The sequence below is a fragment of the Dreissena polymorpha genome, chromosome 3 (genome assembly GCF_020536995.1).
Source record: "Dreissena polymorpha isolate Duluth1 chromosome 3, UMN_Dpol_1.0, whole genome shotgun sequence".
Taxonomy (NCBI): domain Eukaryota; kingdom Metazoa; phylum Mollusca; class Bivalvia; order Myida; family Dreissenidae; genus Dreissena; species Dreissena polymorpha.
The window spans coordinates 18,615,496-18,642,031 of NC_068357.1; the positions used below are offsets into that span (position 1 = coordinate 18,615,496).

General features: G+C 35.8%; 2 protein-coding genes across 2 annotated transcripts in view; one reads left to right on the plus strand and one right to left on the minus strand.

The window, feature by feature from the left end:
* On the minus strand, nt 1–25,114 carry LOC127873149 (damage-control phosphatase ARMT1-like). Its single transcript, XM_052416810.1, has 7 exons — nt 25,028–25,114; nt 17,085–17,190; nt 16,564–16,674; nt 12,981–13,105; nt 10,888–11,053; nt 2,201–2,343; nt 1–1,334 (listed from the first exon to the last, which is right to left on the minus strand). The coding sequence occupies exons 1-7, from the start codon at nt 25,066–25,068 to the stop codon at nt 731–733; spliced, it is 1,296 nt and encodes a 431-aa protein (XP_052272770.1). The 5' UTR covers nt 25,069–25,114; the 3' UTR covers nt 1–730.
* LOC127873156 (N-alpha-acetyltransferase 80-like) overlaps nt 25,084–26,536 on the plus strand; it is an 8,206-nt gene continuing 6,753 nt past the window's right edge. Inside the window, exon 1 of the mRNA XM_052416824.1 lies at nt 25,084–25,251. Within this exon, the coding sequence (XP_052272784.1) occupies nt 25,154–25,251 (98 nt within the window). The 5' untranslated portion in view covers nt 25,084–25,153. The remainder of the gene's footprint in view (nt 25,252–26,536) is intronic.

Here is a 26,536-nt window from a genome sequence, read left to right on the forward strand (position 1 = left end):
ACTTTTTATACGTTTAATAAGAGACATTAAAGAGTAACTCCAAAAGTGTAAACAATTATCGCAAATAGCAGCAAGGAAATCCGTTAATATAAAATAACAAAAAAATACATGATATAACATTATTTCAAAAAGTCACAATTACGTCATTAAGAAAAAAAACCCAACACCTTTAGAGTTCTTCAGCGACAAACTTACATCCGAGTGATTAATAGCCAATTGAGCATCGTTCTCTTGCACCTCCTCCTTATCCTCAAAACAAGGATAACATTTATGTCCCCACTATTAGGCTGCAGTTTCCGGTGTCCCATAAAATTGTTAAGAATGCATACAAACAAGGAAAGAATCGTTAATTTTTACGGTGGATTATGAAACATTGACACGTTCGAAAGCAAGGTTACAATTTTGAACAACAGGAGCCACATATTCTTATGCCTGACTTTTTAGGGATTTTATTGTTTGCAAAAAATAAGTAACAGACACTGATGTTTCCGCCCCCCCCCGATATGTTTAGACAGACATATCCACTATATATATATTCTAGAATGGACAGAAAGACAAAAAAACTTAATTTTTCCAAAACAGCCGAAATTCCTTTCATTACGATCCTTAAAACACTGAAAAACAAGCTTTAGGGCGTATGTAAATACATACAGACTGATGGACAAGTGCAATGCTGTAGTCTTCCTAAACCGCGGGGGCATAAAAATCACATGCAAAATAGACTGCACGTCTAGTGTTTGTCAGCAAATGACATCACAGCCCAGTTTCCGTTGATCATCCATTGAGAATCTCTCGTCTGCATCTCATCAGCCTGTCCCTCACGCAGCCCGGTCACCACATCCGCTTTCAGTGCGCGCAGGCTAACAAGGGGCCCGGGACCAAACCCCTGAAGGCTCGTAACGAATGGGGTGCTAGCTGGCCAATTAATGTCCGCAACCAGTTTGCGATAATTCAAATCGCCTTTAAAAATTAGCAAACCAGATTGCGCCAGTTCCATGTATAAATCATTTGAGCGCTTTTCCATTTCGCAATAAGGGAATGGTAACGTCCAGAAGTCATGGGTATGGATTTTCCAAGTGCTGTTTTGCAGATGTTCTTTCCATCGTTTGCATACGAAATCCATTGCCATACTGTTACTGGACATAAGAAAGCTCAATGTGTGGTCAAAGTCGTCCTTTGTGACATCAGAGACAAACCATGAGAATGCTTTGCAGTGGAAATGTATGGAAGAAGCCAGCTTAGCCGTGAGCAAGAATTCAGCCAGACAGAGGTCAGTAATGATTTCAAACCCAGCGTTGTCCAGTATAATGTCAACCCTGACGGGCCCTGTTTTCCTGAAAACAGTTATATTCATGCCATAGGACCTTTGGCTTTATAAATATTGTAGAATATTTTTACATTAAATTTAGTGCATTATTTTTCAAGGAAGGATCAGTTATGCAAATGTGATAACTTTAAATGTCAGTCATTTGTCATTTCCTGGTATATTTTATATAACCATAATTACAGGAAAATATTTATCATACTGATAGTTTTGTTATACATTCTGTCTTAAGACCTTCATAAGATAAGACACGTAAGTTACGGAACAGAAAACAATCCTTGACTTTTGCCCTTGGATTGTATCCTTGACATTGACAGACAAGTATGTATGCAAGTAATAAATACTCAAAATTGTGTGATGCATCAGGGTTGTTAATAGTTTTAAACCTGTTTATATTTTAACTCGATTGCAAAGAAAGCCTTAGGCTTATTTGAAACACTCTTGAGTCCATTTTCTTGGACTAGAATCAGTACATGGTGTCTCTAGGGGGGGGGGGGGGGGGGGGGGATCTAAAGAACGCTCCCACTGCGGGAATCAAACACCATATCCCCACCAAAACCTTTGTCGCTGTGGAGAAGTGCATATGAAGTCTGCCTAGCGACTGGGTTAGCGATCTTTTACAAAAACGTTATATATATATATATAACACTCAGAAGTAATTTTTAGCAAGAATATACAAAAACTAGGAAAACTAGGGATGAACTTATGGAACATCCTTGGCATCTCTACCTTTAAAAAAACATAACTTTCGGTACATCTCATCGATCATGATCATCTTAAGTTATATTTAACAGAAACAAAACATAGACAGCTTAACAAATACATTCAAAACAATGAAATACCATACAGAAGATGCAGCACAATACAGTCACTTACTGCAGCTGATTCCATACTAGGTCAAGGTCATTGATCAGCACATACTCTCTGAGTGTGTCTACCTGGGCGAGGGGGCATGAGACCTGAGCGTTCTCCATGCCCGCTGATATGGACAAGTCACACTTGTTGCCCCACAGACACACCTGTGACAATACCAAGATGACTTGAACTAATATTACATGAATTAGCAACAGAATTTTGTTTGTTTAGGGTTGTCACTCTTTTTTAAGCATAGAAACATGTTTTAAACAATATAGAACAGCTGTCATTTATTTTGCAACCAACTTTCGCAATATTAATGAAACATTATGGATGAATTGTAAACATTAATATTTTGCAGACACTCTCATCTGTTTGTCCAGCATCCTATATAAAGAATATACATTATACAGCATGACCATTGTACAGTATTACCATTGAAAAGTATCACCATTGTACAGTATTACCATTGAAAAGTATTACCATTGTACAGTATAACCCTTGCAAAGTATTACCATTGTACAGTATTACCCTTGAAAAGTATTACCATTGTACAGTATTACCATTGAAAAGTATTACCATTGTACAGTATTACCCTTGAAAAGTATTACCATTGTACAGTATTACCATTGAAAAGTATTACCATTGTACAGTATTACCCTTGAAAAGTATTACCATTGTACAGTACCGGTATTCCCCTTGAAAAGTATTACCATTGTACAGAATTACCCTTGAAAAGTATTACCATTGTACAGTATTACCCTTGAAAAGTATTACCATTGTACAGTATTACCATTGAAAAGTATTACCATTGTACAGTATAACCATTGAAAAGTATTACCATTGTACAGTATTACCCTTGAAAAGTATCACCATTGTACAGTATTACCATTGAAAAGTATTACCATTGTACAGTATAACCCTTGCAAAGTATTACCATTGTACAGTATAACCATTGGAAAGTATTACCATTATACAGTATTACCCTTGAAAAGTATTACCATTGTACAGTATTACCATTGAAAAGTATTACCATTGTACAGTATTACCATTGAAAAGTATTACCATTGTACAGTATTACCCTTGAAAAGTATTACCATTGTACAGTATTACCCTTGAAAAGTATTACCATTGTACAGTATTACCCTTGAAAAGTATTACCATTGTACAGTATAACCATTGAAAAGTATTACCATTGTACAGTATTACCCTTGAAAAGTATTTCCATTGTACAGTATTACCATTGAAAAGTATTACCAGTGTACAGTATTACCATTGAAAAGTATTACCATTGTACAGTATTACCCTTGTGAAGTATTACCATTGTACAGTATTACCCTTGCAAAGTATTACCATTGTACAGTATTACCCTTGCAAAGTATTACCATTGTACAGCATTACCCTTGTACAGTATCAATACTTTACAGTGTTTTCATTTTAAAGCTTTACTATTCTACAGCATCACCATTTAGAATCATTACCATTGTAAAGTTTAACTATTCTACAGCATCAACATTGCCGCATTTGCGTAGTGTTACCATTGTGAAGATTTACTTTTCAATAGCACCAACATGGTACAGTATTACCAATGGACATATACCATTGTGAGGTATTAGTTATTATAGCTATTGTCACACAATTCCATTGCCAAACATAAGCATTAACAATTAGTATCAATGGCTAACATTATAATTGTCTGACATTACCATTTTACAGCATTAACTTGCAAAGCGCAACAATTGTACAGAATTATTTATACTATCGTCAAATATTACCATTCGCGCATTACCAAACATTATACGTAACTAACATTATCAATGTCAAACATTACCATTGAACATCATTGTTATTGTGCAGAATTACCATTGTCCAACATAACCTTTGCCCAATATGATAAATGCCCAAAATTGCCCAACAAAAATATTGCAAAATATTATCTATTCCCAACTTTATCGGTGACCCACATAACTATTTCCCAGCATAACAATAATAATTATTGTTCAACATAACTACTTGCCAACATTACCATTTCCCAACATTATTGGTGTGAAAAATTACATTTGCAAAGCATTACCATTGCAAAGCATTACTATTCAGGCTGTCAAGTGACCTTTTTTCAAAAAGTAGGAAAAAATAGGAACTACTTTTGCAAGAAAAGTAGGAAAAAAGTAGGAAAAAGTAGGAACTTTTCCCTCAAAAGTAGGAATACATAATACTTATTTTTTAGACACAGGTCCAGGAAACATAGCTTGAAACAGAGCAGGAGTGCAATCACATGTTCTGTATGGATACCCACTTGAAGCTACCTTAAGGGCCCAGAAGATTTCAGCCTTTTGTACCTGTTCCTTGTGTGATGGATGTACTTGCATACAGATAGATTTATCCCCACAACCCTGAGAGCTGCTTGGCTTTTGGGCACTTCCAAACAAACGCTTTTGTGAATTATCATGCATGTATTTCATGTTTTCCTTGTGTTTTTATCCATCTGCATGACTTATAAGTTGATTAGCACCAGAATTACTACAAGATGGACTTCATTCAGACAGTACAATATCTTGCAAACTCATTGCCGGTATCTCTCTTGCACCATGATCCCAATGTTTTTCCACTGTTGTCCAACTTCTCCATCCATGAAGGGTTAAACTTTGTTTTCCCACTAGGAATTTTAGCACTTATAGTGTATCTATGATAATTAAGTTTCAAGCAAAGCTACCCTGATAAAGAAATATACATGTAATTAGATGCTGTTCATTTTGGTGTATCATCAAATAAGTGGTTAGAGGTCTTCTGTGTATCGATATAAAAATGGTAATTATATTGTGCATGTTATATCCTTAAGCAGAAGACCAAATTTATTTAGTGATACACCAACTTGTTGTACAAGATTAATACTAGTATATAAAGCAGTGTAAATGCTCTGCTACAGCTACATTGTGAAACCTTTAAATTGACAATAGGGTGCAGTTATAATGACTTAAGTTACATTCAAAATGACTGGTCATTGCAGAGCAGATTATGCAACTGGAGATAGGACCTTATCACCTGACATCTTTTATGACAGCATTGATTGGGCAATGAAACAGTTGCACTACATTGTTTATTCCAGTTTCAAATAATGGCTTTTACATTATTGATGACTTTGCAGGAGTGTAATAATGCCGTTTAATAATTTTAATACTTCGCTTTAACAGACACACACACACAGACAGACAGACAAACGGACTGACAGTACAACTGCAATATGCCACCCTACCGGGAGCATAAAAATGTATCAGGGCATTTAGGCTCTGTGCATTTATCTTTAATTACTAAACATGATGTACCTATGATATCAATAGAACATCATATCCGTTGTCATGAAATACAGAATTTATTACATTATATTTGTAAATGATGAAAACTCGGCAAAGCATCAGTTTTATTTTTTTTCCAATAACTTGTGTAATAAATTCCATATTACATAACCACTCATACAATACATGTATCTCTATATCTCTACATTCCAAACAGCAATATCATGTAAACATGCATAAGGTTTGGTCAAATTGTTGTCAATGGAAACAAAATAAAACTGGAATAAACAATGGGTTCCCTCAGCTCTTGCATCACTGGGAACTGTGTAAGGTAGTGAAGTCTGCAGTGTACAAATGCTAAGGAAGTAAACAAGGCACTATTGTTACTTCCAAAAAAACTTGTCAATAATTTTAAAAGTTACATAAGAAATAAATATTTATGCTCCTGAAGAGGTGCTAGCAGACAGTCAGCATGGGTTGTCAGGTCTCATCTAGATGAATGCACATTAACAGGGATACAGTCATGCCATAGATTCATTCATCCTGCAAGTTTACTAAATTAACTCTTTAAAAAAAATAATTCTCCATTGAAAATGAAAAAGTAGGAATAGTAGGAAGATTTGGTAAAAAAATAGGAAAAAGTAGGATCCTGATGAAAAAGTAGGAAATAGTAGGAAAAAGTAGGAAAAAGTATGACCGCTTGACAGCCTGACTATTGTAACAAGAGCACCGCCTTGCGGGTGCAGACCGCTCATCTATTTTCTTTTTAAAGGTAAAGGGACTCTCATTTTCAATCACAAAGGAGGGAGGGGTGGAGTGAAGAATGGTGTATAGTGTGGGGGTGTGGACATTTATTACATTATCTTCCAAAAATGCGAAAAAAATAAATCGAGGGGGTTGGGGGTGGGGATTCTTGGACGGTATTTCAAACATAAAATAATAAAATAAATATTTATGTTTTTAAACCGTTTCAAAAAAAATAAATTTGGGGGGGGGGGGTGAGGTGGGGGGGGGGGGGTATAGTGTGAGGGTGTGGTGGTAATTTGTGAGATGATCTTAAAAAAAAAAAAAATTAGGGGGGGGGATTCGGGTGGGGAGAGGGGGGGTGGGAGGGATTCTTGGGTGCGATGGTTGGACGGTATTTCAAACACAAAATAATAAAAATGTGTTTTTTAACCGTTTAAAAAAAAAATTGGGGGGGATGGGGTGCGGGGGGTAGAGTGTGAGGGTGGGGTGGGGGGGGGGGGGTATAGTGTGAGGGTGTGGTGGTCATTTGTGAGATGATCTTAAAAAAAAAAAAAAAAAAAAATAGGGGGGGGATTCGGGGGGGGGCACGGGGGATGGTTTGGGTGGAGTCTATTGTGGTATGTCAGGTAAGAGTAGTTTTGTCAAAGTATCAATCAAATCTAATCATAACTAAAGAAGTTATGGCAATTTTAGCAAAATTTAATAATTTGACCTTGAGAGTCAAGGTCATTCAAAGGTCAAGGTAAAATTCAACTTGCCAGGTACAGTAACCTCATGATAGCATGAAAGTATTTGAAGTTTGAATGCAATAGCCTTAATACTTAAGAAGTAAAGTGGATCGAAACACAAAATTTAACCATATATTCAAAGTTACTAAGTCAAAAAAGGGCCATAATTCTGTAAAAATGACATCCAGAGTTATGCAACTTGTCCTTTTACTTTACCCTTATGATAGTTTGCGAGTGTTCCAAGTATGAAAGCAATATCTATGATACTTTAGGGGTAAAGTGGACCAAAACACAAAACTTAACCAAACTTTCAATTTTCTAAGTATAAAGGGCCCATAATTCCGTCCAAATGCCAGTCAGAGTTACATAACTTTGCCTGCACAGTCCCCTTATGATAGTTAATAAGTGTTGCAAGTATGAAAGCAATAGCTTTGATACTGTAGGAATAAAGTGGACCTAAACACAAAACATAACCAAATTTTCAATTTTCTAAGTATAAAAAGGGCACATAATTCTGTCAAAATGCCAGTCAGAGTTACATTACTTTGCCTGCACAGTCCCCTTATGATAGTTAGTAAGTGTTGCAAGTATGAAAGCAATAGCTTTGATACTTAAGGAATAAAATGGACCTAAACACAAAACTTAACCAAAATTTTCAATTTTCTTAGTATAAAAAGGGCACATAATTCTGTCAAAATGCACGCCAGAGTTATCTTACTTTGCCTGCCCAGTCCCCTCATGATAGTAAGTAAGTGTACCAAGTTTGAATGCAATAGCATTGATACTTTCTGAGAAAAGTGGACCTAAACGCAAAACTTAACCGGACGCCAACGCCGACGCCAAGGTGATGACAATAGCTCATTTTTTTTTTTCAAAAAATAGATGAGCAAAAAAATAATCATTACACAACATTATCATTAATCAATGTCATCAATGACCAACATTACAGTACTATTGGCATAACAAATAACAAACATTATTATTGTTACGCATAACAAATATATACACTTACTAGCATCAACAGAGCCTTGCCTAACCATTATCAAGCATGACACGCAGTTCGTAACAGTTAATGCTCTTAACATCCAATGTCAAAACCATGGACAAATATATAATTTTCTTTCCTTGAAAACGTCTAATATCTTTCAGTTTTATAATTCAGGAAACTCTAAAATAAAACAAGAGCACCGCCTTGCGGGTGCAGACCGCTCATCTATTTTCTTTTTAAAGGTGAAGGGACTCTCATTTTCAATCACAAAGGAGGGAGGGGTGGAGTGAAGAGGGGTGTATAGTGTGGGGTTGTGGACATTTATTACATTATCTTCCAAAAAAGCGAAAAAAAAAAAAAAAAAAAAAATCGGGGGCGGGGGGGGGGGGGGGGGGGGGGGGGGGGGGGGGGGGGGGGTGGGGGGGGGGGGGGGGGGGGCGATGGGGGGGGGTATTATTTGGGTGCGATGGTTTGACGGTATTTCAAACATAACCGTTTTTAAAAAAAAATGGGGGGGGGGGGGTATATAGTGTGAGGGTGTGGTGGTAATTTGTGAGATGATCTTAAAAAAAAAAAAAAAAAAATCAAAAAAAAAAATTTGGGGGGGGGGGGGGTGGGTGGGGGTATAGTGTGAGGGTGTGGTGGTCATTTGTGAGATGATCTTAAAAAAAAAAAAAAAAAAAAAAAAAAAAAAATTAGGGGGGGGGTGGGGTGGGGGTATAGTGTGAGGGTGTGGTGGTCATTTGTGAGATGATCTTAAAAATAAAAAAAAAAAAAAAAAAATTAGGGGGGGGGGGGGGGGGAGGGGGGGAGGGGGGGGGAGGGCACGGGGGATGGTTTGGGTGGAGTCTATTGTGGTATGTCAGGTAAGAGTAGTTTCGTCAAAGTATCAATCAAATCTAATCATAAATAAAGAAGTTATGGCAATTTTAGCAAAATTTAATAATTTGACCTTGAGAGTCAAGGTCATTCAAAGGTCAAGGTAAAATTCAACTTGCCAGGTACAGTAACCTCATGATAGCATGAAAGTATTTGAAGTTTGAAAGCAATAGCCTTGATACTTAAGAAGTAAAGTGGATCGAAACACATAATTTAACCATATATTAAAAGTTACTAAGTCAAAAAAGGGCCATAATTCCGTAACAATGACAACCAGAGTTATGCAACTTGTCCTTTTACTGTACCCTTATGATAGTTTGTGAGTGTTCCAAGTATGAAAGCAATATCTATGATTCTTTAGGGGTAAAGTGGACCAAAACATAAATCTTAACCAAATTTTCAATTTTCTAAGTATAAAGGGCCCATAATTCCGTCCAAATGCCAGTCAGAGTTACATAACTTTGCCTGCACGGTCCCCTTAGGATAGTTCTTAAGTGTTGCAAGTATGAAAGCAATAGCTTTGATACTGTAGGAATAAAGTGGACCTACCACAAAACTTAATCAAATTTTCAATTTTCTAAGTATAAAAAGGGCACATAATTCTGTCAAAATGCCAGTCAGAGTTACATTACTTTGCCTGCACAGTCCCCTTATGATAGTTAGTAAGTGTTGCAAGTATGAAAGCAATAGCTTTGATGCTTAAGGAATAAAATGGACCTAAACACAAAACTTAACCAAAATTTTCAATTTTCTAAGTATAAAAAGGGCACATAATTCTGTCAAAATGCACGCCAGAGTTATCTAACTTTGCCTGCCCAGTCCCCTCATGATAGTAAGTAAGTGTACCAAGTTTGAATGCAATAGCATTGATACTTACTGAGAAAAGTGGACCTAAACGCAAAACTTAACCAAAATTTTCAATTTTCTAAGTATAAAAAGGGCACATAATTCTATCAAAATGCACGCCAGAGTTATCTAACTTTGCCTGCCCAGTCCCCTCATGATAGTAAGTAAGTGTACCAAGTTTGAATGCAATAGCATTGATACTTTTTGAGAAAAGTGGACCTAAACGCAAAACTTAACTGGACGCCGACGCCAACGCCAACGCCGACGCCGACGCCAAGGTGATGACAATAGCTCATAATTTTTTTTCAAAAAATAGATGAGCTAATAAAAGATTCTCCATCACATCATCATTTATATGATACAATATTTCCATGCTAACAAAGATTATTCTCTACAATCATTATTTAAGGCCATGTTAATCATAGAAATCTGTAATTCTGATGATGATAATGGATTACAATCATACAACGGTAATGTTATACAATGGTTATGCTGTGCATTGGCCATGCTTTAGAATGAAAGTGCTGAACAGTGGAAATGGGTAGCAATTGAAATACTAAGAAACATAAATGCAATTGAAATGCTAGGAATTGGAAATTCTGGGCATTTAAAATGCAGAGGCAATGTCAATGCTGGGCAAAAAAACACTGTACCATTGGAAATACTGAGCAATTGAAACGCTGCGAATAATTACTTGACAATGTCACACATGAATTTGCATTTCCAATCATAAACGTAACCTTTTAAGAGCATCACCATTCCCAGATATACATACTGCTACCCAATCATTTAAATAAGCAGTTGTATCCAGCAATGCAGTATTTTTCTATATTTTTTCCTTATGTGTGGCAGTGTGGACAACCTTTAGCCTAAAAACCCTGCATTGGTTAATTGTGCACCAAGATTTTTTTTAAATTTAGAGTGGCTTATAACATTTTCTTCGTCTCCAGTAATAGAATAAGCTGCTTTATCAAACTAAACATTTCAATGAATTGTGTTACCTAGTATTAAGTTACGTAGCCCTGTACAGCTCAGACATGCATTTTCACCTGCTTGAAGTCACTAAGAAAATCAAATTTAATTAAAGAACTTTTTTAAAAGATTCAATTTCAAAGCCTTCATTTCCAACCCAAAGTTACTGATGAGAAGCTAAAAACATGAAACCTGAACAGCCTCTGAGTTACTCTTCTGAGTTTGCTTCTGCGAGGGAAAGGGTTAAATGGGTACCTGCATAAATTGATCAAATAGTTCCCTGGTGTTTGACTCTTTGCCGCCCTCAATTTCCTTAACAAGGGAGAACAGGAACTTGACAAGAGTGTGAACAGCCTCCTGAGACCCTGATAGAGCCATCTCCTTCTCTGCTCTGAACACATCATACTGCGTCAAGCACGAACTGTGAACAGCAAGCATGTGCATAGAGTGTTGTCCTAGATTAGCCTGTGCAGTCTGCACAGGCATATCATGGACACTTCTTGCTTTTATAGATTTTTTTGTTTTAAGGAAATCCTTTCAACAAACAACAAGTTTGAGCAGAAAGTGACATCCCTGATTAGCCTGTGCTGACTGCACAGGCTGATCTGGGACAATTCTTTACACACATGCATTAAGACCCACTTTCCCAGAGGGTGTAAATCGCCTCATGGGAGCTGACCAGAACTCTCTCATTTCTCTCATACTGCTACATGCATGGACTGTGAACAGAAGGCAGGTTATATGTAATAGAAATGTACTTTTGTATTGGCAAAATGTCACTTTATTTAAAAATCAAAACCATTCACATTAAAAAATTGCACACTATTTTACATTCATGTATTTATTAATTTGTTTATACAAGTCAGGAATAAAAAAATGACGAAAGTTTGTGTAAATAACTAATAAAATGGACAAATCATCACAAAACAAAATGTGTTAACTATGATCTTGAACTATTCTATAAATCTTCAATATTTAACCTAGTTAACTACCAGTATACTAAATAAAATAGCTAACTTGTTCATTAAAAACAGTGCATATCTAAGACTTAAATGGGTATAATGAACATAAAAGCACTTACAAGTTTTTAAAGAGCAACAAATCTCTTCAAAGAGATTTGGTTTTTCTTCTTCAATCAAAACAATTAAAAATTTTCAAACAAGAGGGCAACATGGCAAAAGCCCCTGAGGCAATAACATTAAGTTTCATGAAGACTTGGTGATTAAATTGACCTCTAGTGTTCACGAGCTTTCTCTCAATTTGACCTAGCAACTTAGTTTTTTATTCAACATGACTAAGTTTCAAACTAGTTAAAGATCTCATTGGAACAAATGTTTTGACAAAGTTTCATGAAGATTGGAATTTAAATTAGGCCACTAGAGTATTCACATGCAGTTTTTTTAATTTGACCTAGAAACTAGTTTTTTTACACAACATGAATAAGTTTCAAACTCGAATGAGATATCATTAGGATAAATATTCTGACCAAGTTTCATGAAGATTAGTCCATAAATGAGGCTTGTAGAACACAAGCTTTTTCCTTAATTTGGCCTGGTGACCTAGTTCTTGACCCAACATGACCCAGTTTTGTTCTCTGCAGAGGTATAATTCGGGAAAATGTATTGTTTAATTTTCATGAAGATTGGGCAATAATTGTTGCCTCTGGATTGTTCACAAGTTTCTTCATTAAATCTGATATAGTGACCTAGCTCTTGACACCAGATGACCCACTTTCTAAAACTGCAGAGATATAATTTGTCAAATCATATGACTAATTTTCATGAAGATTGGCAAAATGTTGCTTCTAGTGTTCACAAGTTTTTTTCTAAAATTTGACCTAGTTTTTCAATCCATGTGACCAAGTTTCAAACTTGCCTGCGATATGATTGGGACACAGTTTCTGATAAAATCTCATGAAGATTGGGCAATGAATGCTGCCTCTTTAGTGTTGGCAAGGCAAATGTTAAAGAACCACCACAAACAACAGACAAAAGGCGATAACAGATAAATGGTGCAGAAATTCCTGGTAATAGGGATATCCCCAAAGTAGGTATGTGGAGTATGTACAAACATATGAGCTTTGCTCTGAAAAACTGGATGTAATGCATGTGAGTTAAGTGTTGTCCCACATATGCTTTTGCAGTCTGCACAGGCTAATCAGAGATGAGACTTTCTGCTTTTATGGTATTTTTCATTTAAAGGAAGTCTTCTCCTTGCAAAAATCAATATTAGGTTGAAAGTGTCGTCCCTGATTAGAATGTGCGGACATCACAGGCTAATCTGGGATTACACTTAATGTACATGCATTAGACCCAGTTTTCCCAGAGCAAGGCTCGTATAAAGCGTACCACTTCTCTACAGCCTCCTGAATGCGCCTGTACATGTAGCACTCCACATACAGCCAGGGACTGGTGAACCATGCTGGTGCCTGGCCCTCTTGTGTGGTCACCTCAGTCAAATAGGCGTTCCATGTCTGGGAATATGAAAAGAAAAATTATTGTTAAGTTTATTTCTTAATTTGGAATTTTGTTCTTTTTAACAGTTGTTTATTGTTTGTTTAACAATAATATATTTTTTGTAATATCACATAGCAGTAACAGTAAGTCACACTTATCATGGATAGGTTTGTTAACCAGTACTCAGTTCAACCAATTATGCTGGTAATTAAAAACATCCAAACTACAGAGGTAGATGGAGCATTGCCGAAGAAATAGTAAGACCACTATTCACAAGGTATGCTAAAGGGAACCGAACCCACCATTGATATTTATGTAGTCTAATGCTCTATCTGAGATAGCCTAAGTTACTAGGTATGCTAAAGGGAACGGAACACACCATTGATGTTTATGTAGTCTTATACTCTATCGGAGATAGCCTTAGTATGTTGTTTACACATATTGTGGGAAAATGTGGATGCAATGCATGTGGGTGCATTGATGTCTCATTTGTCTGATGCAATAATCCAGGATATAAATAGGCATATGGAAAAAAACATAGATTTTTTTCTGAAAAATATATCAAGAACAAGAAGTTTTGTAAGAATATTTCAAATAAAAAGAGAATGAAATAATAATTGTTGTCACAATATAAACAAGAGGGCCATGATGGCCCTGTATCGCTCCACTGTTTTTTAGAAAATAGTTTATTCATCCTATAATGAATAATTAACAAAAAAGCATAAACAAGCAAAGTTCAACGACTTCCTGTGGCCATGTTTTTTGACGAATCAAATTTTTTTGAACAACTTTTTAATGAGAGCCTTCAAGGGATAAATTTGGCCCCTGGGGCATAATTTGAACAAACTTGGTAGAGAACTATAAGATGTCACTATATACCAAATTTGGTAGCCCTAGGCCCAATGGTTATGGACAGGAAGATTTTTAAAGTATGCACAAAATAGGCTTTATATAAGCATATGTTCAGTTTTGTGACCCCTGGGCAAAGTAAATTTGAGCCCAGGGGATTAATTTGAACAAATTTGGTAGAGGACTATTAGATGCCACTACATACCAAATTTAGTAGCCCTAGGCTCTATAATTATGAACAAGAAGATTTTTAAAGTTTGAACAAAAGAGGCCATATTTAAGAATATGTTCATTTTTGTGACCCCCGGTGCAGGGTCAAATTTGACCCCAGGGGCATAATTTGAAAAAGAGATGTGTTTGTCACAAACACAATGCCCCCTATTGCGCCCCTTTGAAGCCATAAATTTGACCTTTGACCTTGAAGGATGACATTGACCTTTCAACACTCAAAATTTGCAGCTCCATGAGATACACATGCATGCCAAATATCAAGTTGCTATCTTCAATATTGCAAAAGTTATGAAGAAGGTTAAAGTTTTGGTTTAAGTTTTTGAATTTGTTTTTTTTACCTTAGACCGTGAAAGATGACCTTGACCTTTCACCACTTAAAATGTGCAGCTCCATGAGATACACATGCATGCCAAATATCAAGTTGTATCTTCAATATTGCAAAAGTTATGACCAAGGTTAAAGTTTTGGGACACACACACACACACATACAATGACAGACAATCCAAAAACAATATACCCCCGATCTTTCAATCCAGGGGCATAACAAACTTGGTAGAGAACTTTAAGATTTTAATACACACCAAATTTTGTAGAAATAGGCCCAATGGTTATGGACAAAAAGACTTAAAGTTTGCACAAAATAGGACCAATATTAGCATATGTACAATTTTGTGACCCCTGGGGAACCGTCAAATTTGATCCCAGGGGCTTAATTTGAACAAACTTGGTAGAGGACTATTAGATGTCACTACATACCAAATTTGGTAGCCCTATGTCATATGGTTATGGACAAGAAGATTTTTAAAGTTTGCCCAAAATAGGCCTTATTTAAGCCTATGTTCTTTTTTGTGACCTCTAGGGCAGAGTCAAATTTGACCCCAGGGGCATAATTTAAACAAACAAAGTAGAGAACAATTAAATGTCACAACATACCAAATGTGGTAGCACTAGGCCCAATGGTTATGGACAAGAAGATTTTAAAGTTTGCACAAAATAGGCTTTATAAAAGCATATGTTCAATTTATTGAACCCCGGGGTGGGGTCAAATTTGACCCCAGGAGCATAATTTGAACAAATTTGAAAGAGGTTCACCCCAGGAACATTTGCAAGAAGTTTTATCATAATTGGACTTGAAGTTTAGGAGGAGAAGATGTTTAAAGAAAAAGTTAACGCACACACGACTGACACAGGACCATGACATAAGCCACGCTGGCCTCTGGCCAGTGGAGCTAAATATTGTTAAATTAATTTACATTTTAATTCTCTTAGAATATTGGTACACATGGTGTTTTATGCCTCTAAATTACGTGATGCAAAAGACATAACACATTTTATTCTTAAGAAATTCTCAACCCTTACAATATGCCAGCTGCATTCCATTGGTGACCCTGTTTACTTCCTGGTTCAATAAATTTACCCTTGAACTTAGTTCAATAAACAAGATTGCCATATTAACTCTAAAGTGCTTACCTTTAAGGCACAAACATTGTTGAAGATTTGTGACCCAGTTTTTGACTTCCTGTGACCCAGATTTACACTTTACACAGATCAAGTGAAGATAACCTTTTTTAACCAAGATTAATTGCATGGGAGATAAACCATGAAAGTACACTGAAAACACTGAATTGTGGATGATCTGGTTGAAATTCAACATATTTATGAGGAATATACTAAGCCATGATTTCCCACTAATTTGTGTATGTATTATTATAAATATAGGATGGACAGAGTGCAGACATAGAAAATTGGTGTAATGATATTCTTATTTATAAATTAGTTTTATATATATACAATATATTTTTATTTAAGCACCATAACCAAACTGCCAGGTGAAATGTATGTCAAATACACATTAAAGGGGGATGCATGTAGTAAGATTGCATAGACTGGTAAAAGAAGAGTTGCGTGTTAAGCAGGGTGCTCTAGACATGGTTTTCAATCCCAATAATGTAACATCTTACACAGTTTCAGCAAGACTGAGTCATAAATAAGGCTTCTAGAGAGCAAACAAGTTTGTTTATAAAGATTTGACAGGGTGACCTAATGTTTGTCCCCGCTCGACCCAGATTCAAGTTCAGAGTCTTTATTGTCAAGATTGACATTCTGACCAAGATTCATCCAGATTAAGTTACAACTGTATCTTCTAGCCTAGTTATAAGATTTCCCTAAGATATTACACGATGCCTGAGTTATTGACTCAAGATTCAAACCTTGCCTTTGATTCTGTCAAAAAAAATCTGACCAAGATTTTCTAAGATGAGCTGAAGCTTTATCAACTTTAGTGGTTACGAGCTTTAAGTTGACAATGCACAGTGCAAGAGGCTGTACATTGACTGATAACATTTCTTGCTCTGGTGATTTAAAAATTGTATTTTTTTACCAATACAGAACTAACCTTTGTGTCTGACCTACTGTCCTCAATTGGTATCAGGACTTTATTAGTCATCATCTCATTTCTAAGCTTTGACACACATCCAGCTATGGTTTTCAAATCTTCACTTCCTTTCTATATTAAAACAATGACGACAATAAGATAAAAATCAACTTAAGAAATGTATAATTATGGTTAATTATTTTCATACATAGTTTTTAAAAAGAGCATGACATAATTTATGGAAACTGATTGTATTTTTTAACTTTGTGTTCTGCATAATAAAGTATTTTAATATAGCAGCAAATGAATTAATCATAATTTTACATTTACTAATTAATGATGTATCCTGGCTTATATAAAATAACAAAAATAAGTTAGCATATTCAATAAAGACATGTCTATGCTGTTAACACTTATTTCTAGAAACAACACCAGAATTTCCATTGAATTTGATATGTTAACTAAATGTTCATGAAAATTTAAATGTAATATATAGAGTGTATGATCTGTAAGAAAGCTGAACTAAATTTTATTACACTTACCTCTCCATGACTTTCTTTGATAGTGGATTGTGCTCTGAACACAGAATCTGCAACTTTTGCTACGATTACTGGCATACGATCTTTCACTGTCTTGTATGCGAATGAACTGAAATCATATTTAAGTAAATTAAAAACATTATATTAATGTACAAAATGAAAAAACAGATAAATGTTATATGAACTAAAACAAGAGCTGTGTTTGTGAAATGCAATGACCCCTACTGCGCTTTGAAAATGCACGGCAGCTATTTAAAAAAGAAAGACCTTTGACCTTGAAAGATGACCTTGACCTTTCACCACTCAAAATGTGCAGCTCCATGAGATACAAATGCATGCCAAATATCAAGTTGCTATCTTCAATATTGCAAAAGTTATGACCAAGGTTTAAGTTTTGGGACACACACATACAATGAAAGACAGGCCAAAAACAATATACCCCCATCATTCGATCCAGGGGCATAAAAAATAAAATGAAGTGTCGATAGGTAAGAACCAATAAATAGCTTAGATGATAGAGAATGGTGCTTTTGTTACACTTTTACACTGCATCAGTATAATATAATGGGGTCAGAAAAGCAAGTGTCTGAGCCTAAGTGTCTCATTAAACATGAGCTGTCAGAGGACAGCGCTTTCGACTATTCAAGTTCTTGACAGTATAACATAAGCCATCGAGGGGAAATTGTTCATATTCAATAATTGATAAGACGATCTTTCAAAAATAAAAAAAGGAATTTTTTTTTTTTTTTTTAAGGGGGGGGGGGGGGGTTGAGAGGGGGTATAATTTGGGGTGTGGTCATTTATTAGACGATCTTTCAAAAATAAAGAAAGGAAAACAAATAATCTTTTTTTCTTTTTTTTTGGGGGGGGGGGGGGGGGGTAGGGGGGGGTTGAGAGGGGGGTATAATGTGGTGTGTGGTAATTTATTAGACGATGTTTAAAAAAAAATGGGGGGGGGGTAGGGGGGAGGCGAGAGGGGGGTATAATGTGGGGTGGGGTCATTTATTAGATGATGTTTAAAAAAAAATTGGGGGGGGGGGGAGGTTGGGGGGAAGGGATTCTGGGTAGGGGCGTGGGGTATTGTTTGGGTGGAATCCATTGTGGTATTCAGGTAAGTGTTGTTTTGTCAAAGTAATAATAAAATGTGATCATAAATAAAGAAGTTATGGCAATTTAAGCAAAATGTTCAATTAGTGTAAAAGGGGCCATAATTATGTCAAAATGCTTGATACAGTGGTCGGCTCTTGTTTATAGTTTGGGGTCATGTTGGTAAACAAGTATGCAACATAAAAAAGCAATATGTCAAAGGATATAGGAAATATTTGGGGTAGTACGCAAACTTTAACATTGATTTATCAATAATATGCATATTCTAAGTATAAAAGGGGCAATAATTATGACAAAATGCTTGATAGAGTTGTCTGCTCTTGTTTATGGGTTGGGGTGATGTTGGTATACAAGTATGCAAAATATGAAAGCAATATGTCAAGGGACAATGACAAGAGCTGTCAGAGGACAGCGCACTCGACTATTCGAGTGCTTGACAGTATAACATAAGCCATCATGGAGTGGGGGAGGGGGGTATAATGTGGATGTGTGATCATCTAATAGATGATCTTTCAAAAATAAGAAAAAAAATTTTTTTTTTGGGGGGGGGGGGGGTGGGTTCTGGGGGAGGGGCGTGGGGGATGGTTTGAGTGGAGTGCATTGTGGTATGTCAGGTAAGTGTTGTTTTGTCAAACTTTAACATAGATTTATCAATAATATGCATATTCTAAGTATAAAAGGGGCAATAATTCTGTCAAAATGCTTGATACAGTTGTCTGCTCTTGTTTATAGGTTGGGTAATGATGGTTAACAATTATGCAAAATATGAAAGCAATATGTCAAGGGACACAGGAAATATTTGGGTTAGTACGCAAACTTTAACATAGATTTATCAATAATATGCATATTCTAAGTATAAAAGGGGCCATAATTCTGTCAAAATGCTTGATACAGTTGTCTGCTCTTGTTTATAGCTTGGGGTCATGATGGTAATCAAGTATGCAAAATATGAAAGCAATATGTCAAGGGACACAGGAAATATTTGGGGTAGTACGCAAACTTTAACATCGATTTATCAATAATATGCATATTCTAAGTATAAAAGGGGCCATAATTCTGTCAAAATGCTTGATACAGTTGTCTGCTCTTGTTAACAGGTTGGGTTCATGATGGTAATCAAGTATGCAAAATATAAAAGCAATATGTCAAGGGACAATGAAAATAATTGGGGTAGTACAAAACTTTAACATTTGCACGCTAACGCTAACGGAACGGAAATGCCGACGCCGGGGTGAGTAGGATAGCTCCACTATATATATTTCATATATAATAGTCGAGCTAAAAATAAATGGGGTAGTACGAAAGCTTTAACATTTGCTGCATATTCTAAGTGGAAAAGGGGCCATTATTATGACAAAATGCTTGATAGAGTTATTTGCTCTTGTTTATAAGTTGGGGTCATGTTGGTAAACAAGTATGCAAAATATGAAAGCAATATGTCAAGGGACAATGAAAATAATGGGGTAGTACGAAAACTTTAACATTTGCACGCTTACGCTAACGGAACGGAAACGCCGACGCCAGGATAAGTAGGATAGCTCCACTATATATATTTCATATATAATAGTCGAGCTAAAAAAGCTTGGAACCTACCAATAACGTCTAGTCCTAGTAGTATATACAGTATGTATTAGGACTAGCCTGTTTTATGTAAAACGAAATCAATACAATATGTCGGTATGACTAGATACCGAAAGTAAAATTAACTGTGTTTTAATATATGACAAGAGGGCCAAGATGGCCCTAGTTCGCTCACCTGAGAGGAGTCCGTTCATTTAATCTTTACCAAATGTCAAACTTGACCTAGATATTGTCCAGACAAACATCCTGGTCAATTTTCATCATTATTTCATCTGCGAGTCATGATCAATGTACCTATGAAGTTTCATGATCCTAGGCGTAAGCATTCTTGAGTTATCATCCGGAAACCATTTTTCTAAGTTGAGTCACCGTGACCTTGACAGCCATTGTGTGAATTCGTTTTTTGGCACTGTGACCTTGACCTTTGACCTAGTTACCTGATAATCAAAAGGGGTCATCTGCAAGACCTGATCAATATACCTATGAAGTTTCATGAACCTAGGCATAAGCATTCTTGAGTAATCATCCAGAAACCATTTTACTATTTCAGGTCACCGTGACCTTGACCTTTGACCTAGTGACCTGAAAATCAATAGGGGTCATCTTCGAGTCATGATCAATGTACCTATGAAGTTTCATGATGCTAGGCATAAGCGTTCTTGAGTTATCATCTGGAAACCATTTTACTATTTTGGGTCACCGTGACCTTTGACCTAGTGACCTGAAAATCAATAGGGGTCATCTACGAGTCATGATCAATGTACCTATGAAGTTTCATGATCCTAGGCCTAAGCGTTATTGAGTTATCATCCGGAAACCATTTTACTATTTCGGGTAATCGTGACCTTGACCTTTGACCTAGTGACCTGAAAATCAATAGGGCTTATCTGCAAGTCATGATCAATATATCTATGAAGTTTCATGATCCTAGGCATAAGCCTTCTTGAGTTATCATCCGGAAACCATTTTACTGCTTTGGGTCACTGTGACCTTGACCTTTGACCTAGTGACCTGAAAATCAATAGGGGTCATCTGCTATTCATGATCAATGTACCTATGAAGTTTCATGATCCTAGGCATAAGCGTTCTTGAGTTATCATCCGGAAACCATTTTACTATTTCGGGTCATCGTGACCTTGACCTTTGACCTAGTGACCTGAAAATCAATTGGGGTCATCTGCAAGTCATGATCAAGGAACCGATGAAGTGTCATGATCCTTGGCATAAGCGCTCTTGAGTTATCATCCGGAAACCATCTGGTGGACGGATGGACCAACATGAGCAAAACAATATACCCCCTCTTCTTCAAAAAGGGGGGGGGGGGGGAGTGGATAATGAGAAAACTGCTCCACTCCCTGCAGCCATGTTATTCAACTGACCAGAACCATTTTTGAACTCAACTCTCGTATCAAGAAAACAAATGTTCTGAGCAAATTTCATGAAAATTTGGCCAAAAATGTGACTTCTACTGTGTTCACATGTTTTCACTATATACATATAGAGAAAAATGCCCCGCCCACTGGTGGCCATGTTTTTTCACCGATCCTGACCATTTTCAAACTCGTCCAAGATATCAATAAAACCAATGTTTTGACCAACTTTTATGATGATTGACAAAAAATTGTGACTTCTATAGTGTTTACAAGGTTTCTCTATAGCCAAATAGGGAAAACTGCCACTATATACATATAGAGAAAAATGCCCCGCCCACTAGCGGCCATGTTTTTTCACTGATCTCGATCATTTTGGAACTCGTCCGAGACATTAATTGAACCAATGTTTTGACCAACTTTCATGATGAGTGGGAAAAAATTGTGACTTTTAGAGTGATTACAAGGTTTCTCTATAGCCAAATAAGGAAAACTGCCCCGCCCACTGGCGGCCATGTTTTTCAACGGATCGGAACCACTTTTGAACTCAACCAAGATATCATTAAGACAAACATTTTGACAAAGTTACATGAAGATTGGGCATGAAATGTGACTTCTACAGTGTTTACAAGGTTTTTCTTTTTTTTGACCTAGTGACCTAGTTTTTGACCCGGCATAACCCAGTTTCGAACTCGGCCGAGATTTCATTGGGACAAAGCTTCTGACCAAGTTTCATGAAGATGGGAAAAGAAATGTGGCCTCTCGAGTGTTTACGAGCAAATGTTAAAGGACGGACGGAAGGACGGACATACGACGGACAAAGACCGGTCACAAAAGCTCACCTGAGAAATCAGGTGAGCTAAAAAACAATATCAATACAATATGTCGGTATGACTAGATACCGTATTAAAGTTAAATTTATCGTGTTTTAATATATGAAAACATTGAATATGAAGACAAAAACATCGCTTTTTCCTATGTCTGGTTTGAAAAAGAATAGAAGTTTATATAATACAATTTATTTTAATAAAAATAATACGCATTAAGTTTTTTCACAGACACCCAAAAATAGTGAAAAAATATACGAAAACAGTGTGTATTCATTACGTTAGGAAGAAATAGATATAGATAATACATTAACCAATTCTATTATATTCATTTGTATAGAAGTCAATTTTTCCAAGAAGCCAAATTCAAACTATGAAACAAATAAATACTACAGAAAACAGAGACCGAAAACAGTTACTGAAAACAGCATAGCAAATGGGTGTCATTATTGTTTGCTTAATGCCTTTAAAGGGGCCGTCCAACAGATTTTGGCATGTATTGAAGCTTGTCATGAAATGCTTTAAATTGATAAATTTAAACATTTGAACTAAAAATCTCCAGTAACAAAACAAGAATACAATTCAAAAAAAGGAAAAAATGTCAGTTTTAAGTAACCCTGAACAGGGCTTGAACCACTGACCCCTGTAGTCCTGGAGTAAAAAGTCTCCCACCTAGACCACTCAACCATCCATACTCATGCTAAGAGCGGATGTATTTTTTACATATATAAGCAATCCTCGTAGTATCCCAAAATAAAACCACAACAACAGAACTTTCCAAATTATTCAATCGTTTTTAGCGTCGCACAACGCCTTTATAATTTTCAGGTTTTCAAATCATCAAAAGATGCATATAATAGATATTTAAGAGCATGGTAAATGGTCAGTATTACTATTTCCTAAAAAATATCATAACTAAAACGAAAATTTGCGAATCTGAAACAACCTTTTTTAATTTTGTCGATTGACCAAAACGTAAAATCTGTTGGACGGCCCCTTTAATATATAATTTTGCAAAGTCGGTAATCTTTATTAGTACTACGCGTTACATCCTATAGTGGAGTACTTTTGTCCTTACAGACATGAGAAAACAAACCGTTTTTACAAGTTTGTTTGTGTAGGGCTATTTATAGAAATAAATTCAAATTCCGCTCAAGCGAAGTCGTCAACGTGGCAACATCAAATTCATGTAGTTGTTGTTGTATACAAGATTATGTGTATATATATACATATGCTTTTTGATTTTACGAAAATGCTCAGATAAAGGCTGTCATTCCTATATTCTGAAGAATGGACAAAGTGCATGGCTACGGTCCACATGTTTCATCCTTGGTTGGGGGTTCCCACCAAAGAAAAGTAACGGGAGTTGTGCATGGCCTTATGGGCGACTACCATTCTTGTGATTAATATAAGGTATAATCTGTAGTTTATCGTTAAAGAAAATTACTTTATTGTAATGTGGTTCAATTTTTTTTAAGCTTGAACCAGTCAAAATTTACTAAAAATTTACTAAAACTTTTACCTGAGCATACACTTATGCACAGAATACAAATATGGGCATATATTATACTTTTTAGTAAATTAGTATAGATTAGAAGCTTTGTACTTGCAAATATAAAATGCAAGTTTGTATTGAAGCTCTGTGCACATGTTGCCACGATATATGCGTCTCTTGCACAGCGCACAAAGTAGTTGTTGTCTTTATGCTTGTTTGAAGCAAAGTTAAGACTTGATTAATGTATCAGTTTGTATGTTCTTTTGTGTTGCATTTTCTATAAATATCAACCTGTGATCATTAAGGGATTGTAATAAGAGAATAACTTAAGAATCTAAGTGGTATAATGTGTTTGTTGTTCTCACAATTCCATAATTGTACCTTTAATTGTATAAACAAACATTGTTGTTTTTTCGTTCAGATTGATTAAAGCAATCACGAAAGAATAACTCAAATCAGACTGACTAATTTGTGTATAAAAAGGTGGATGTTCAGTCCTACATCTTTCCTAATACTGTTCATTTCATTACGTTATCACAGTGATAACGTGTGTCGAGTGACTTAAAATGTCCATTGACAAGTGTAATGTGTGTTTGTTCATATGTATGGATAGCTGAATCCTGTGTGTGGTAAGAGATATACTTAAATAATTATGGTCCTTATGTGTCCCTTAATTGCTTAATTCAACAGGTTTTTTTTCCCACTTTTTGGAAAGATAGCCCATGGCTTTGGAATTGGGAATTTTATTGTCATTTTCATGAAATTGGGAAAATAAATTCAGTAGCCTTTTTTTTCACACGAAAAGTCCACTGATTAGGGAAATACTAAATTTGATATATCGATAACTCTTTATAATCATTCAAATTAAAAGAACAAAATCATATAAAACTTTGTTAGATGTAAATTGTAATTGAATTAAAATTGACATAAAATACGCATTAGACACTTCTTTCTGAATTTTTTTTTGTTATTTTTTTTGGAAATTGGGAATTTTTTGCCACATTTTGGGAAAAAAGTATACTTTTTGGGATTGGTAACATAGCGGAATTTCGGCTATAAAATCGGGCCAAAAAAAACCCTGTTCAACGACTTCTTTTTCTTTCGTTAATAATTTATTGTATTGTATTTGCGCAGTAGTGTTGAAATAAGATCGCCGTGACGTAGTGGATATGGTGTCCGCCTAGCGATCGAGAGGTCATGGGTTCGATCCCCACTGTGGGAGCGTTCTTTAGATCTCCCCCATAGACACCAAGGAAAAGGACTCGAGAGTGTTTCATATAAACTTAGGCTTGTTATGCAATCGAGCTTAAATAAACAGGTTTAAAAAAAATACTATAAGCGTTTTTAGGTGCAATGACAGCCGTACTTTAAATGACTACTATCAATTAGAAGCTACAGTAATTACTTTAAGTTTTTGTGTCCGAAAATTAAGAAACGAAAAATATTCAACAAATACCGGTTCCGAAATTTAACGACATACGTATTTAACATACGTTTGCTGATAGAAAGTGATTTGCTTTAAATTAGCAAAAAAATAGACCAATAAAATGTAAAAAGCGACAATACTCCTTATATTTTGCCGATAATGCTGCTGGAATCGCCATCATGCAGGTTACAAATAATCAATCTATCAAACCGGTGGATTTGAACAACAACAACAACAAGAATAATACATTTCGCAACAAAAATTAGATGACTTTCGAACTCTTACCTTTGCACAAAAATAAACAATTCTCAACAGAATGTGCAGAGATTTTAAACGAAGAATGGAAAAGAAGCATGACCGCAAGGTAACTGCATTATCACTGCATACTGTATTGAATAACAAATTGGAATAGTATTCGGATGGAAACATTTTCGACCGAAGCTAAATAACATCTGTAATGTCAACAGATTTTCATACATTTTTTTTAATAACTTTCTTTTAAATATTTACTATACTGATCTGCCAAGTGAGCTTACAGGGCTGCTTACATACTTTGCATTCTCTGATAAAACAAGGCACACTGTGGTACCATAGCCCCCAAAAATCTCTATAGAACCTGTATTTGCCACATACATGCCAGATAACCTGATCTTGGCGGGACAGTCCAGCTTTCAGGGTGTTTGCCCCAGTGCCCCGATGTGACACAATTTGTTCCGACATTCGTAAAAAAACGACATATGTTGTAAAAGGTCTCAATAAAACTCACTATTCAATGAATCAGTCTTTGTCTGGCTTGAATTACCATCGCTAATCCCTTTATTGCCCCCTATTAACACACCATATCTACTAGTTGAGTGATCCAGTGTTGTTTTTTAACCTTATCAGCGATCTATTGGCAAATTTTTGGTTTATCGGGCATTCACATCATGGTGTTTTATGATAGGGGTAGCTAATTGCGAACGACGAATGCATCATAGTGAATTAAAAGCAGGCTTCTTTTGTATTTCATGGCCCAAGTCAATCCAAAGATACTATTACGTGGTATTTTGTATATTATACCACCTGGGGCTAAAAAACCTGTCAAAACACCAGTTTTGTATATAAAACAAATTGATCTCTGACCTATACACATTGATGTTTCACATAAATCTACTTTCATTTTTTGACTGATTTTCAGAAAGTAATTTGTACATATTATATAAATCTAAATATAGAGTAAATTAATGATTGGCCGAATTAAAACAGTGCTCAATGCATGCACATAGCATTTTACAATTACACATGCGTCTGTCCCAAATACAAGTCAAATAGAGGCATGCCCTACATTTCACGTTATGCGTTCATCAGCATAGTGCACATGTGTGTTTACTTCCAGAAAATGGAAAACATCTGTGTTCATGAAATTCTTAAACAAATTTATTGTCAATATTTGCCAGACATTATGAGGTTTTGTAAGTAATATACTGAATACTGTCTACAGTAAACATGGCATGATTGATCGTTTTAGGTGTCCCGCTTTTTGGTCAAATGTCCCGACATTTTTAATGGAATGTCCCATTTGGACCAGAAAATTTCTGGTATATGATTAGCAATGAGTTAATAAAGTAGCCAATAAGCTCAGAGAACTCTCATCAGTATCAATCATAATG